The sequence below is a fragment of the Montipora foliosa genome, chromosome 8 (assembly GCF_036669935.1).
Source record: "Montipora foliosa isolate CH-2021 chromosome 8, ASM3666993v2, whole genome shotgun sequence".
NCBI classification, from domain to species: domain Eukaryota; kingdom Metazoa; phylum Cnidaria; class Anthozoa; order Scleractinia; family Acroporidae; genus Montipora; species Montipora foliosa.
This window is the reverse complement of record NC_090876.1, coordinates 21,130,372-21,147,871: the sequence shown is the minus strand read 5'-3', so window position 1 is coordinate 21,147,871 and position 17,500 is coordinate 21,130,372. Positions and strand designations below refer to the sequence as shown.

At 38.5% G+C, this 17,500-nt stretch overlaps 1 protein-coding gene across 1 annotated transcript in view; it reads left to right on the top strand.

The window, feature by feature from the left end:
• Nucleotides 1-17,500, top strand: part of LOC138013334 (tyrosine kinase receptor Cad96Ca-like) — a 54,929-nt gene that overhangs the window by 37,054 nt on the left and 375 nt on the right. The window contains exons 2-6 of the mRNA XM_068860380.1: nt 10,166-10,282; nt 12,625-12,809; nt 13,668-13,787; nt 13,885-13,961; nt 16,757-16,797. Of these exons, the coding sequence (XP_068716481.1) occupies nt 10,166-10,282; nt 12,625-12,809; nt 13,668-13,787; nt 13,885-13,961; nt 16,757-16,797 (540 nt within the window). The remainder of the gene's footprint in view (nt 1-10,165; nt 10,283-12,624; nt 12,810-13,667; nt 13,788-13,884; nt 13,962-16,756; nt 16,798-17,500) is intronic.

Here is a 17,500-nt window from a genome sequence, read left to right as displayed (position 1 = left end):
TGAAATCGACTCTAAAGGATAAGAGTGTCTCAACAATTTTGACGCTGATTGTAGGTGTTATTACCTGGAAAGTTGAGCAGAAGAACAAGTTCCATAGGCGAATCATGCATGTAAGAGAGGAAAATGGTACAATCGTCAACAATATAGCGTGCGTTCAGGACATTTACGATAAAGAAGAGATGAAATTTGCAATAAAGCCTCATAAGAGTTCCAATAATGATAGAGGCACGCCATACACGAGAACAAGGCCGTCAATTGTGAGAAAACTTGATCTTAAGCTGACAACGGTAGGACCAAAAGATGCGGTGTCTATGGCAACACAAGAATCGGGTGGAGAGATGAAAGTTGGATGTTTAAGGGACTACCAGGTGAACCACGGCAAGAATATTATCGTAACCAGCTTCACAAAGAAACTTTCTCAGGTGAAAGGTGGATTAAAGCAGGATGAATTGCTTGAGGTTGTTTTGAAAGGCAAGAAACCCTTTCTTGGAAAAGTCACCATTGAGAAGTAAGTACAAAACAACGATAGTTATCTCCTCGGAGGAACAACTGAACAACTCGACGAAGTTTAGCACTTCGGAAATTGACTTTTGTACTGTGCAGATTGATCCCACGTTCCGCCTGGGACCGTGCGAATGTACCCCCATATCATACCGTAATCTCATGATGAAGCAAAAGCGCACGGGCAAGGATGCGTTGAGACTAGGTTCAGTACTTACACACTTCCGCTAGGACCAGAATACGTACTAGCGTTTTCTTTAAAGTTTCACTGATTTGAAGCCAGGTCTGCAATGGATGTTATCTACTGGGACTGATGGTGAGCAAGCACTGGTGAATGTCATAGAAGCTAAGCACCCAAATGCGCACAGTTGGATTCTGCGTTGTTTTCGACACTTGCAAGATAACTTTAAGCGAGCATTGACCTCATATGGGATGGCCGGAATGCAGAGGGGGATGGTTGACGAATTGTTCGGCAAAATTGGGCTCTTGGACGTCGAGTCCCCAGCGGACTTCGATGCGAAGCTTGAATCTTTAAAGGAGGAATGGGAGGACAGGCGTGATCATACTTAAAATGTTTTTAAATGGGTGGAAGGTAGAGCTGATATGATGAAGACGATAATGACCGCCAGTGTGCGCAGGGAAACCAGACTTCTACCAATGACCCAGGACAGCGATATCCCTTGTCATTTTCGTATCAATGACGCCGAGTGCAACAACAGCCGACAGGTGGTTCGAAATATTGCGAATACCGAAAGGGAAGAATTTTCTCAAGCGGTTGCAAAAGTGTGTCTGGAGATTATGAACTTCGTGAAGATTTCCAGAGCTTTGTGGTACCAGATTTCCTTTCCAGGTCAGAAGAAGAGCGAAGCCGATACATCCACAAGCTACGTTTGGCAATCATGGAAGAGCTCTATGGAGCAGACGGGCCTGAATCCTTTGGGTGGATTGCTAATAGTGGATACGACAAGACAAAGTCCGAGCCAAGTTCAGGAGTTGGAAATGACTACAGCATAGAATCAAGGCCCAGCTGTAGTGTGAACAGTTTCCACCTCATGGATAAAGATCCCATAGTGGAAAGTATTTCAAGTAACACTCTAGAAGCAATGGTCAAAAGGCCCGTCTAGAAAGGTATTTTGCGAGGACCACCGACACCAGATGGAAAACCATGGCTTTCAGTTTCAAGCCTCTCCCAAGAAAGACCTAACTATGTGAAAGTGGACAAGACCAATGGCAAAGTGGAGTGTGAGTGTGCAAACTGGAAGTCTCTCAGGAAGTGTTCACACGCTTTAGCAGTTGCGAAACGAGAAGACACCTTGCGCGAGTACCTAGATTTCTATGCCAAGCAGCCAATGTCGACCAAAGAAAGAAAACCTTACTCAAGTAAGCAACCTTGACGTAAATTTTGGTCCACTTGGCCGGAAAGGGAGACGCGTATGTTCACGATCAAAGACAACCCCATCAGCTACTGTTACAGTCCCCAAAAACAGGCAGAATTTCTCCAGTCCTCCAGCCCTCCGACCCGCAGCGAGAACAGCCTAGGCTGCCTTTCGGAAAGCAAGCCATATCAATGCCATGGATGCAATTCGGCCATCCGTATGCCTGGTCAAGTCCCTCCATCTCCGGAGGACTTGGTAGCTGCAACGAAAGAGTACAGATCGTTTATGCGAGCAGGCAAACTACAAGTGCGTTATGGACCAATTCATTACCACCTTAGACAAAACTGTATAAAGGAAAAGAATGAGGAGTTCAATCCAAGTTACGGATTTAGTGCTACCACCGACAGACTATGAACATTTTTTGCCAGCACCTGAAAAGCTCTTGCAACAAGAGTTTGTCATAGAGTTGTAAAAAAGTTTCTATTTGGTCGATGTCGTTCAAAATTAAAATTTGATTGCTGTCAATTAACCCCAAACTACCATGCTCTACTCTGGTCTCATAAACCTGTTAAGTTTGGACCAAATAGTAAGAGGCCTACTAACTGAACGTCTTTTTGGAGACACTTCAAACTGTTTTCCAAAGAGCAAAAGATTCTAAAATTCTCGCGTGTAGATCCAATGAAAAACACCAATTTCAGCTTTTTGAGGAAATTGCCGCTTTCCAAAATATGATCATAATGGTTGCATCTGTTAATTTGAGAAAATGAAATGTCCCATATATGGTGTTTAGGTTTAGTGTACTTTAATATGTTGAAATTTACACGTTACCCATTAACAGCGAAGTATCACCTTATAAACCTTCCCCTGGATTCAATAATTTCGCATAGTTGAAAATAATCGCAAGTTCGTGAAAACTACGAAAGCCGGGAAAAGAGCCAATCAGGAAACAAGAGTATACATTTAGCGGCAGCGACCACGCCGCCATTTGTTATAGTAAATTACAATGAACTTCATCTGCTCAATAGGCCTTTTGAAGCAATTTATTAAATTTAAAATTTTAACCTGAAGGTGTAAGAATTCCAGAAATGAACAGATCATGTTTTACTCAGCCAGTAGGTAAATGTTTGGACGAATACCACTGAGGGTTGAGATTTTATAACCAATTTAATACTCTCAAACTTTGTAGTACTTTTGTTTCAACCGAAAATATTTTGTCCTCCAAAGATATTTCTTTAATTAAGAGCGCCTGAAAAAAGAATTCAGATTTTTATATTTAGCGCAGGTAGAATAACCTAGAATAGATAAGCAAGAAGGGAATTCTTGGACCTATAATTTCCAATGGAAACATTTTGCAGAAGTTTGAAAACTAAGAAGAATACAAGAATTTGTATGAAAAATCATTGGAGCTTGGCTTGTGGGCAAATTCAACTTCTTCCTATGCAAATCCTCCTAGTTTCTATCGTCCTTAACAACGGCTGTTTAAGCGATATAAGCCTGAAAATCGCCAAGTTAGCTTTTTAAATCCGCTTTATTCATTTCTGGGAAAATAGTCTGGGAAAGTAGTTCGCTGAAACTGACTTTTAAAGGGCTCAGAGAACTTGTAGCAGATTATTTGAGTCGTGCTGAGAAATAAGTTTATTGACATTGAACTGCCCCTTATTTAGCAATTTTTCTTGTTTAGGATAAATTTAGGAAATTTCTTTTGAAAGGGGGTTATGTTAGGAAAAATAGCATTGCGTGGCTAGCGTTACTTTCTAGAAGCTTTGCGAGAGTTCGTAGTTTGTTTATTTATTTCGTGCATAAGCGTTTCTAAATCGGTGTGTTTTGTAATCTTTCTATAATTAGTTTGTTTGCTGTTTCAGAAAGTTATAGAATCTCATTGTGAATGTATATAAGTAAGCGAGTCTGAGCGATGATTTTTAACTAGTTTTCACAAGCCAACAACGTTAGCGGTGTTTAGTCAAGTGTGACAGAAGCAGTGTTTATTCAAGTTGCGCGGAAGCCGTGTAAGTTTATCGAGTACGTGCTGTTTAGAGTTTTACTTCATGGAAAACTACGCTCATTTTGGAATAAATCTTCTTGTTTTTGTTCCGACAACCCTGCGTTCAGTTTAGTTTGCAAGCTACTTGTCCTCAAAAACATCGAACTTGTAACAGCTTGATGTTAGATCCGATCTTTCGGCTTGTGAACACGGGATGGATATCTTTTCCGATTTTGCGACTTAATTCTCCAAGTTGTCTTCGCACAGAATTCGGAATGATTTCCGTACAGGTACCTACCTCATTATGCATGCAGAATAAATTAACTATGCATTCGCGCTAATGTTTTGTAGAACAATTTGTATACCCAAGAGAATCGAATACATACATGGCTAATTTGTACTTACGGGATGATCAAAACTGGATCTAATTCTCTCTCTTTCGCTCCCTCCCTCTCTCCTTTTTTTCCTTCTCTCTTTTCTTTGCCCTTTTTGCTCTCACCTTGTTTCTTTCCTTTCGTCCCAGCTTCCCTCTTTCGATGCCTTTGTCCTGTCTTTCTATTCGAGTTCCCGCTCGGCTCTTTTTGTTCTTGAACTCCGTACCACTTTAAACCTCTGGATTACTTGTCCCTGTTTTTGACCACTGAGCTAAGTGTCAAGTTGCTAATTCATACCTTGATAATGATATTTGTTAGGAATTCTGGACGACAATTTACATAACAATGATAAGTAATTATATACGCGTGCCATTCCGACCACCAAGAAATGCACTGATTTTGCTTCTTTTTAAACAACTTCACCCCTTAATAATGCTAACCGCAACCCTAATGAGAACTAAAGACACTCTTTAAACCCGGTAAAATTCTTTTGGAGTTTAATCCATTATATCTGTGAATGTGTGACTTGCTTGTTTTTTCATCCCCCGTGCTGCACACTTAAGAGCACACTGCAAGGAAGAGTATACCTCCTTGTGATAGGGGCATCCTTTATGGGAACTTTTTATGCACGAGTTATTGCAGTATAAAATCTTTGAGTCGACGTTAACCCCTCTCTTTGATCAAACTGTGAATTTTAAAATAGAACCAGAATGGCCGCTCATGATGTATCTACAAATTTGAACTTATGGAAACTGTCACGACTTCTAGCCGATCACGAGCGATGCATAGAGTGGTGCAAAGACCACAATCTACTTTCGTCGTCAATGAAATGCCCTAAACCTGAGTGGGAAAACCTACTCAAATGGCAAAGACGAACTGCGTAGGGGGATGGATTTGTTTGGCGATGCTCTAGAAAAAACTGCAATGGACAAGCATCAATCCGCCAGAAGTCATGGTTTTCTGGTAGTAAGCTTTCCCTTGAAAAAATGTTAGCCCTAACTTACCCTTTGGCGCACAAATTCAACACAACACAAGCAGTGCACAAAACCGCGTTAGATGAAGAAACCACCTCGACAGAAACCGTGATAGATTGGTATAACTATTGCAGGGAGGTCTGTGCAGACAGAATAATGAAACAACATGTGTGGCCAATAGGCGGTCCTGGTGCAACTGTTGAGATTGATGAGTCCAAGTTTGGCAAGATAAAGTATCACAAAGGTCGCTACATCGAAGGACAGTGGGTCTTTTTTAGCATCTGAACCGTATTTATACAAATATTCCTAGAAACCCCACTTCTTTCGCTTATTTTAAAATTGACAAATGGTTAAATTTGCAGGAAAAGTGCAAAAATTAAGTTGAAAATTTACCGTATTTCAGTCAGAAATTCTATCGATTTTTTTGAAGTCCAAATAGACTTTAAAAAAAAGCCTCTCAGAAGAACAAACAAAGCACTACAGTCCCAAAGGACGTCTATTGTTATCGCTATTGTTTTCTTCAAACAAAGGACTGTATGCATAATGAAGTAGGGACCGGTGCGGAAATCTTACCCAGAATTCGCTGATCTCTGGTCCTTGAATAGTAATATTATTCTCACTGGTGCTTTCTTATCGTCACACGTCTATTGTGATCTTCTTACATCCCCTGAAACTTTTTCTCCAGGCGGGACATGTGTTTCACGATTTCAACCCCCAGAAAGGAAAGTTTGCCGTTTGTGGCTAGTTCCATGGTGAAGTTAATTGAAGGATGGCTGTCATTCATTGTGGATAAAAATGCTTCAGATGTTTCCACGTTAGGCATTATGCGCAACGTGTCGTCCACATAGCGTGTTCAGGGGATGTGAGATCCGAACAGACGTGTGACGATAAGAAAGCACCGGTGAGAATAATATTACTATTCAAGGACCCGAGATTAGCAAATTCTGTGCGAAGACAACTTGGAGAATTAAGTCGGAAAATCGGAAAAGATATCCATCCCGTGTTCACAAGCGGAAAGATCGGATCTAACATCAAGCCAAAAGAAAGCAAACCCCCTATTGTTAACCAACAATGCGTTGTTTACCATTTTAAGTGTGATCTGTGCGATGCAGATTATGTCGGCTACACATGCCGACACTTGTATCAACGCATTGAAGAAAATAAGGCATCTGCCATCGGGAAACACTTCAGAGATGAACATGGAACATGAACATAGATTCAAGATCTTACAGAAGTGCCAGAGCAAATTTGACTGCTTAATTTATGAGATGCTTTTTATAAAAGTACTAAGGCCAACGTTGAACACGACGTCTGACTCCATCCGCGCAGTTATTTTTATAGCGCGGAGTATTTCATATATTCGTTTGTAAAGCTTTTTGCCTATTGTTGTCTCGCCTTTTTTTAGTTTTTACAACTTACCTTTTGTAACGCTTAGTTCATATTTCCATATTTTTATCGCTTTTCATATTCTTACGAGTGATTTTACTTCTTATATGCAAAGTTTTACTCACCTTTTTTAAACTCGAAAATGATCGCAGCGAGATCGAAACGTCGTAGAATTTTAACGCTAGTTTTTATCTCAAAATGTGTTTGGAATAAACTACTTATTATGATTTATTTGAGTCAATCATATTATAAGAACCCAAATATATCAGACTGAAATGTAATCATTTTTGTATTTACGAATTCCCAAGCGCTAATGAAAAATCACTAATTTGCCGCGAAAACAATACTCCAAAAGAACCATATATTCAAATATGTTGATAAGCCAAGGAAATTTACCACTAAGAACTTCAATGAACAAATATAATATACGCCAATTAAATAAGTGAGTAACACCAACGTTATTCTACAGACGACAACAACAACAACCAATGAACAGGGTCCTCAGTATCCACCTGAAATTGGATTTAAACTGGATGAAAATGACAACTATGATATGGACAATAAAAAATTGACTAATATACAGGATGGAACTGACGATGCAGATTAAATGTCGAAAAAGTGGGTTAAAGAGCACGTCGCTAGTCAAGCAGCTGGATGGTACCACGAGACTCACGGCTGATATCAATTGCGATAATAACATATTTTTCCATCACGGCATAGGGACAAGACCGACTTATTTAGTAAATTAGAGTTATATTGATACATTGACAGCCAGTAAGCTTAACATCAACAGGACGTGATGGATACGTGATGGAACCCAAGAGATCAACGATAATCTTAATATGGGGAGCAAAAAGATATTGAATTTAAAAGAAGGCAGTAACAATAATGACGCTGTAACAGCTAGTCCATCATCTTAATAATGCCGTGTCTCTGAAAGCTGATACAACAGTTAAATGATTATCTGAAAAAGGACGGTAGTGTAACAATGACTGGTAATCTGAAAATGGGGTTTAGAACTTTTGAGAATATCAATAATTCAACATCGACATTCGGCCTCGTAAGAAAGAGTTATATTGATACCCATTTTAACCAAAGAGTTTAATTTTAAAAACGGGTGATACCATGTCGGGTGATTTAGCTATGAGTAATAATAAGCACTGGTTAAGTTACTGGTTAAGCAACTCCAACTAAGAACAATGATTCTACGAATAAAATATATGTAGATGATCAAGATAATAAAAAAATAGATAAAACCCTTCCAAGCAATTTAGACCTTAACAACCACCGAATTGTCAATGTTAGCAAAGCAGTTTCACAAAATAATGCTGTAACCCTTGAGCAATTAGGTCAGTCACATATCACACAACATGTAAAGAAAGTGAACGTTCTGAAATATATCATGCCAGATGAGGCTCAGAGTGAAGCAGATTTTGGGACCACTATCGATGGTATTCAAACAGCCGCATTTTTACCACATCAGATAAACAAAAAAATCTACCGACTTTTAGATTTACCAAAAAGCAAGACGGCACTGATTATAGTCGATTTGGTTTCAACCTGTTTAAACAGATCCGAGACAATTTTAGGACAAAGTATACCGTATGCCCGAGCTTTACTTTTTGCCCCTTGTCAAATTAGACGAATATAATAATAGCACACTCGACTTTTCGGCCCTGAATGTAGCAATTGATCAACATGCAACCAAAAAACCTAATTCATCATATTTAAGATCCATAATAAATCTAGACCCATCGAGCACTGATAAAACAATACAAAGGACGTTATATATTGATTTTCAAAGCAGAGGATCTTCGAGCTCCCCCAGCAAAATTAATGGTTTATGTGCCGATCTATGGTATAACCGGTCATTTCAGTGATATAGATAGCACTATATGATTACCAAGAGGCTTACAAAGTGTCTACTAATGAAAGATTCACTATGTACATAGATATTGATTTGAACGGCTTTAGAGTATTAAAAATACATTTTTTCCTTTATGCTATAGTTAATAAAACGGTCCATAGTAAGACGTTCGCAATAAACGGGCGCGAAAGAGTATTTATTGGAAAGAACTCAAGAATAAACAAAATATAATTTTTGATCCAGGATGTAAGACCTCCACACCAACCAATTGTTTTTGAGTTGACATATGATTTTCAGACAAAGCGGTATAGAGGGAATTCGGGAAGCCAGCATCAAATATTTTCAACCGATCTGGTGGTGACTCTTGACGCCTGTTGTGTAAATTTGCTTAAACGTCCTATGAGAAGATACTGACAGATTTACGGTCATATCTTCGAGGGTTGGAATTCAATGAAAACGAGTTACTGGACCAAATCAAGATCATGGATGAAATTATCATTGATATGTGCCCAATATCCGTTAAATTTGAAACAAAATACAACAAAAAATTCAATTAATTATAGATTCTATTTTATCACCAATCAACAATTGAATTTCGTCCCAATATTGCCTATAATATTTCAAGGTTTTCATTGATCTGGTTATTTTTATTGATTGATATGGCAAATCCGTTAATTTAAACAATTCTCAAATGATAAATGCAGTAGATATCATCCTCTTACAGTTTGGGTCTAACACAGGCAATATACGGCCGAAGTCATCAAATATTCGGTTTATTTTGGTTATTTTGTCTCTGGTTATATGTATTTTCAATGACGCGCAATCGTAGCCAGGGATGTTTTCAATATGATATTTTCCTGATCTTATATATGTCTTGGTGAAAATCAATATAAACGTTATAAAACTTCTCGAAACCGACTTGACGGCAATTGACACACAAAAATCTAGCATTCTCTTCTTTAAGTTTTTGATTTTGACAACAAGGTTGTATATCGTCTGAATTGTATTTTTGTATTTGTCAGTGACAAAATGGGCAATAGATCTCTTTTCCTATCATGTAAAGCGAAATTACAATTCATATATATTTATTATTTAGATTTTATTTGTAAAATATATTGTAAATAAAATTTTTAAACGCACCCATAAAATAAGTTCCAATGTAGTTTTTTTTTTCCAATTACATTTTTGAGGACGTCCATCTTGTAAAACAAGCTGGACATCATAATTTCAGCAGTGCCCAGCATTGGCAACCAGTATTTGAAATCTGACCTTGAGAACAAATTCCATGGGTATAGTAGTAAAACAGGTGGTGAAAACAAGCAGAGTTTAAAAACGAAATTCAACTTCTGAAAGACATAGCTGAAACATGGCTGAAAAACTGTGCTGTTACCCCCAATTCCTATACTACACTTTCTGATAAAAATATGTCTATTTCTACACTTCTTTTCTGAGGAGTGTGTTAGGTGATGAACACAATGAAGATTAGCAGACAAAGCTAATTTTAGTTTGTTGAAACACAGCAAGGGCAGTGTTCCAAAGTCTGCACTAAATCAAGCTTCTGAGGGAGACGTGTGCATGAGAAATAGAATTTGAAGCTGTAATATTCTTATGCATTAGCCTTACACATCAACCAACCAGCCGAATATTAAGGTGCGTCTATTTAGGGAACTTCCTTTTTGAGTGTATTTTGATCTTTATGATTGCAGCAACTTCAGGCGAGGAAGGGCGAAAGGCGCTGATGAGAGAAATTGGGTTAGGGAAAGCCCTTGCTGACAGCCCCGTGCCGAATGTAGCACAGTTCATTGGATGCGTTACCACCCAGAGTAAGGAGCCATTTGTTTGTGTTTTTAGCACTTTTGGTTTCATTCTATTCACAGTTTTTTTCTTCCCAGATCTCAGGTTTGGCCAGAATGGATTTTTTAAGGACTAATAATAATTATTGTTGGTATTTTACAAGTGGTACTTGCCTCAAATGTCAGCCCACAAAAACTGTGCTATCTTCTGCAACCACTGATTGGGTCTCCTGCCAAAGAAAGATAAGGCATTTTGGTAATCCATACTAAATCACCAATAATTGGATTTTATTAGTACGCTGGCAGTGACTTCACTGCTACTTTTTTGTGTTGTGCCAACCACTGGAAAAATAGAAAATGATAACAAGAACGTATTCAACGCATACTCCCCAAATCCATGTATCACTCCTATGGACCTGGTCCTTGGACCCCTCCATGAAACCAGCCATGACCCACCCCTGTGGACCCAGTTTACGCACCACAATGCCGGTAATGCAGCTGTATCTCAGCAAACGCCACCTTCAAGGTTTGAGGCAGAAATAGGTTGGGGAAAGAAGAAAAAAATGCTGCGAAGTGGGTGGGTGCTGACAAAACGGAATGAGCTCTGGAAGGGATGAAGAGTGTGTGGAAAGGAAATAGGCGAATTTCTTTGGAACACTCTTTCAACACAATATAGGACAAACAGATCTCAATTAACTGAAATTGTCAATGTTCCACGTCACGAAATCTAACTCGTGAAACTCTATTCTATTGTAGGGACAAGATCACCATGAGACACAACTACAAAATCAAATGTTAAAAAGTAGAAGTAATAGTTATTATAATTATATGGCTAGTGCTTCTAGCCGACATAAAGCGCGCTTTGATTGGCTAAGGGCAGCTAATCGCTAGGGCAATATACTCCCGTAATGCCCACGGGGCGATTATGGATTATGCTAATTAGTTTTTTTCTTCTTTAGAACCGTTCTGTTAGCCATATAACAAACAACTTATTAACCTTGACCGTTCGGTAGTTAGCAAAATCTCAAACTCGGCCTAGCTGTATTGACCGAGCGATAGGCCTCAGTTTGACATTTTGCTGTAACCACCTCACTCTCAATTATGAAGTAGTTAAGAACAACTATGTTAAACTGATCTATTTAGCAAGATGATCTTGAACTCCCTCGTATGAAATAAGGCAAAAGAAATAGTTTGTTAAAATGAGGGGAGTAACATTGTTTAAGAACGAGGCATCAAGGGCTAATTTGAATAAAAACAAAATAATAGTTGGAATAAGGTGTATAGAAACCAATAAGTTATTATTATCATCATCATTATCATTATCATTATCATTATTATTATTATTATTATTATTATTATTATTTCCTTTACTATTGAATTTGAGAGCAATGGCCGAATTCCATTTCTTAATACTCTAGTGTCTCACATAATCTTTGTCGGTGTTTACTGGAAACCAACACACACCGACAGGTACTTAGGTTTTAACTCCCACCGTGACATTAAACACAAAGAAAGCACCACGGCAACCCTTTTACACAGAGCTTTGAACCTCCCTAGTACCACAAATGGAAGAAATTGAGAACTTGGCAAAGTCTATTCAGCCTTACAGTCCAACGGCAGATCCTTTGCCACGAGGAGAGAAGGACATATCAGGAATACAATACATACTTAATTGACCGCTCCCCACAGGGGCTTTTCAGGGCCAATGAAACACAACGAAACGACGAAACGAAACAACAACAACTGTTAAGAATCCCAACTGGCCGGAGGCAAACCAGTTGGCTATTTACAAGTGCAGCTGGGAAGTTGAAGCAGGGACTACCAGGATCAAATTCAGCGAGTGGTTAGAGCGGGTCTTGAACCCGGGATCTCCGGATCTCAAGGCAAGCGCCCCAACCACTGGGCCACACTGCCTCCTGGACAAAGACAGCGAAGACAGCGGCCAAAGGCTACAGAATTGCCAATCATGCTTGGTCTGACAATCACGTCATTGACTTCAAGAATGCGTTGATCATCGAGAAAGAAAATTTCCGCATCAGGAAATTTCTAGAATCTTGGCACACCTCTATCACGCTTAACGTGAACAATAACTCTTGCACACTTCCAAGACAATACCTCATTCTTTTTAACAAAAATTCTTAATCACCTTTTTTATCCCTAATCTTACTCTATGGTTATTATTTTTATCTCACTACATATTCCCCGAATTTTAACTTCATTCATGTTTTGCGCGTTGAAAACCACAGTTTTAGTAGGCGAAAGCTTGCACTTTTTAATATTTTTAGCCAGAGAAAGTCCATTCAAGTTTTTATAACGAGGCCGAGCTTGCGTTAATAAATACATAACGTTGAACGACCATCTCTACCACGCAGTACACCCAATTTTGATCATGGAATACTTGCCCTGTGGAGACCTACTGGGCTATCTGAGAAAAAGCCGTGGAATTGCTGACAAACATTATCGGGGAGAAGGAGAGGTAGCGCAGTTGCGTACATACGATCTGGTCTCATTTTCAAAACAGATTGCTACAGGCATGGGGTTCCTGGCATCAAGAGGGGTAAGTAAGTGATACGACGATCACGCAAATGTTAAAAAATCTGATCTGCAAGGTACGTTTGTCATCGGTGTGACACAAATTCATACAGATTTCAAACCTGGAAAGCTTCACACCTGAGTATTCGCGCCCATCACCTCTATCTGGTATTATGGGTTGCACGCTTTTATAGCGACACTGTCTTGAGTAGTAAAGAAGTCATGCTGTTGAGGCAGTCGTATCTAAAGGAAAAGGCCCCAAGATTTCAAAAGCAATGAAATCTGCAAAAATTCCTTGTAGTGATGGCCGGGATACAAACAGATTCGACCCAGTTTAATTAATCAAAGGCATTTTATTTGACAGAATCACGCGAGCCCTGTTACGTATTCACAGATCCTTGGGAACCTTCACCTTATGTAGTAATCTAGTTTAACACTACAGTCCTGGTAAAGACTTTTTACTGGTCGAAGTTTATCATTTCCAGTGGTATGAAACATCTGAATCTTTTGCAGTAAATTCACTCGCAGATTTGTTAAATTTGCTACTAGCACCGGGCCTCTAACTCTTCGGTAAGAAGAGTTTGAGATTTGTCAATCAGCATTAGGGGTTTGTTGATTGGGCTTACATGAAGTCACTCTTTATGTTTACATAGGAGCAGAATTAGATGGAAATGTTAGCATTTATGCGTGCACTCTTGAGTTGTTTTCTTCTGCCATCCATAACTGTATCAGAAAGGGCCGGTCTATAGGACGTTAACTTGGAATTTACCGGTAACCTCCCACTATATTGCTGTCTGTGTCTCGAGACGCAAATAAGATCCATGAAAACCAAGGCAAATAAGAACCATGGCCCTACGACAACTTTTTTTTGTCATGTTCATAGATTATTCACCGTGATCTAGCAGCACGTAACGTCCTCCTAGATAGGGACTGTGTGTGCAAGGTGACGGATTTTGGATTATCGTACCAGAACTTCAAATATGGATGTGGCAATGCCAAAAAGGTGGGTTACATTGTAGATAGGTTCCATTTCACATTGCTGTGACTACTCTTTGGCTTTCCTCTTTTCATATGCAAACAATATGCTTTTGTCTCCCTAGGGCTGTGTTCCGGTTAAATGGACTGCACCAGAGATCCTCTTTGGAGATGCCTCAGATCTTTCCACCAAAAGTGATGTGTATGTACTTGTAAAAGTGCTTTAAATAGTCATCTTACAGGGTTTTTGTACTTAACGCCTTTTAAAGTATTAGATTGTATTTTTGACCCTAATGGTGCTCAAATTTTAGCAATGGTCATGGATTTTTAATAACGGACTGAAAAGAATATCTCTTGCTATTGTCATATTTGCTACAAGCTAAGACGTTCAACGACTAAAACAACCATATGCCACTGTCATATGCATATGCATATGTCAACGACTGGACCACCGTGGTTTATAGATATATTAAGCAATAAGTATATTTGAAAAACCACGATGATTCTCTACGAAGTAAAGCACAATTGCATCCCGTTGAAGGCGTGTGAAATTTTCAGGAGTTTGTAAGAGACACTTTCTTAAATAGTCCACTTTCACGTTCTCCATGGCAGCTGAATAAAAGCACTGAGGATGCATTTCACAGGGTTAGCCTCCATCTGAAGTGAATATATTCACAAATTGCAGAGAGAAGATATAGAAGATATAACCTGGCCGCGCGGGGATACGAATTTTATCTTCGAGTGCTGCAAGTATTTACAACAACAACTTTATTTGTACCAACAGTAAAGCAATAAGCTACAAGATATTACAAAAATAGAAAGGGGTACAGGCTGCCCCAAATAACTATAGGGGCTAATGAAATAGGACAGCCACACTCTGGTAATTAAGCTAATATAAATTAGGTCAGATGCACACATATACGCACACACGCGCCAAAGCAAAAAACACATAAAAAACTGAGAAAGACAAAATGTCAAAAACAACGGAAAGCCAGAAGAATTATGATGTTAGGATAATGAGAATTTTTAATAGTTTTCAAAAAAAGTTAGCTTTAGGTTTTTCTTAAAATGTTTGAGAGGAAGAAGCTTTAGGTCATCACTTATATCATTCCAGACTTTAGCACCCTGAAAACGTATATTAAAGATTCCATAATTGGTTCTGGCCTTCGGAATTGCATAAGTCATTTTGCTAGATAATCTGGTATTATAACTAAGTACATTCCTAACAGGATTAAAGTAATGGTCAAATACAGGAGGTAGGAGTTTATTATGAAACTTATACATAAACACTGCCAGTTGAAGGGCAATAATATCAAACAGCTTAACAACTCTTAAATCTTTAAATAAAGGACTTGAATGTTCATTAAAACTAGTAAAAGTAATTATTCTTAGGGCTTTCTTCTGTAATATAAATAATGGTTGCAAAGCTGTCCGATAAGTACCGCCCCAAGCAACTATGCAGTAATTTAAGAAAGGTTCAACTAGAGCATAGTATAGGCTAAGTAGTATTTTGGTACTTATGAAATAACGGAGCTTAGAAAGAATGCCTATGCTTCTCTTGACTTTTTTAGAAAGATAAGTAATATGAGTCTTCCAATTAGCATTATAATCTATGTAGACTCCAAGATATCTAATAGAAGTTTCTTGTGTTAACATTTGATTGTTTATAGATAGTGAGCGAAGCGAACGAGTGAGAGATACTTTCAGCACAAGAAGATAAAATTAGTATCTCCAAGCGGCCATGTAATGTTTTGTTTATTATACAGATATTGATGAAATGTCTAGATTTAAAACAACTTGGTCACCAAACGCTAAAACACGCATGTTGTGTAACATGAAACAAGATATGAAAGTTATGAAAAACAAATCATGATAATGTCAAATTTTGCAATAAAAATGTTATGTAGTAAAGAAAAATTATATTAAAGCACAAAAGTATCTTACAATGAAAAGGAAGCTCGCGTTTTATTGGGTAATCGTGTTGGTTACCATGACAACACCTATATCCTCACATGTGAAAGATAAAAATGATATGTTCACTGCGCGCGGTGAAGATATGATTTTTTAGCAAAAGGAGAAATCCTGGTATTTCATCAATATCTATACAATAAAACTTGTTTACTACTCTGTCTATTGTTTAGTTTCAAATTTCAGGCACCTTCCTGCCGGCGCGGTATTTGTGAATATATTCACTTCAGATGGAGGCTAATCCCTGTAAAAATAAGTCTTCTGTATTTTTATTCAGCGATCACGGAGAACTGAAAACTGGACTATTGTCTAGATGACTTTTCCCTTTCGTTTATTGGGCCCTATGCGGCTGGTGATCACATGGTACAAAAACCGCCATTTTGGAAAGCAAATTGCGCACTGGGACGTCTAAAACAGAGCAACTTAATTTAATTTTATGAGAAAAACTAACGCGGAGAGATTTCGACGTTTCGATGACATCCTGTCATCATTATCAAGAAAATTTTAATTATCAAGAAAAATTTAATTTAAATTTTCTTTGCTTTAGATGTCCCAGTGCGTAATGTGCTCTCCAGTGTAGCATTTTTTTGTACCATGTGATCGCCAGCAGCAAAGGACCTATTTGGTTTCAATCAAATTTAAAATTTCCATTGCCTCTACCTGTTCCACACATGACCGGTCTACCTCATTGACGCACTTGACGTCCACATGAAAGCGGGTAGAATTTGCAAAGATGCTTGTAAAAATTAGTAATTGATGAGAAAGAAAGCCGAAATAAACGCAGTATTTGGTCACAATGATACGGCTGTAAATTGTGATACAGATCAAATGTTACCGTATTAGGTATTTTGTATCGAACCGGCAGGATTACCATTTTGAATTCTAGAGTTAACCTTCTTTACCTCACATTTATTTCTCAAGTCAAATGCCATAAGGCTCGCCGTTGAAATCACGAACACAGATAGCCATCTCATATTGGATATCTATCATTTAGAATGTTTTTGATGTAGTTGCATTTCTGCTTTACAGGTGGTCCTATGGAGTCGTCCTTTATGAGATATTTACGATCGGTAGGTTTTTTGTGTACTGGGAATCAACGTCTATTCTTAAGCTAATGTTTAGGGTTAGGTTTAGTCCAAATTATCATCATCATCATCATCATCATCATCATCATCGTCGACAGTCATTGCCGTCGTCACATATGTCCAGAAATCCAGGTAATTAGATGCAAGCCTAATTTTGACATCCAACGTGAAGTGTCCCTTTAAGTCTAAGCATTTCATATCTATTTGTTACAATACGGTTAAGGTAAAGGTTAGCGTTATATTTTTAGGTCAGGGTAAATGCAGCAGTTTATCCTTACTTGAGGAGCAGCATCTGGAGGGACATTTTTTGACGTTAAATTTCCAAGATACGAGTGATGAAGTCGGAGAAAAGAGCAAGGGGACACTTCGTGACGCTTATTGAATCCGGTTGCATCTAATTACGTCGTAGCTGTTCCCGTTATTATCATCATCATTGTCAGTATTATTATTATTATTATTATTATTATTATTATTATTATTATTTCTACCCTTCTCCCAGTTGGGGCAATCTGTTGAGAACGGACTTAACCCAGAGGTCTAGGATCATCAACTGTCCATGGACTGTCTCAACAGGTTCATTCTGGTTGTTTGATTTTCTTCTACGATAGGACCTCTCCTTTGTTGTTCTTCCCCACCGTATCTTCGTTAAAGTCCCACCTTTAACCGACAGGCTTTTGACCGTTTGTTT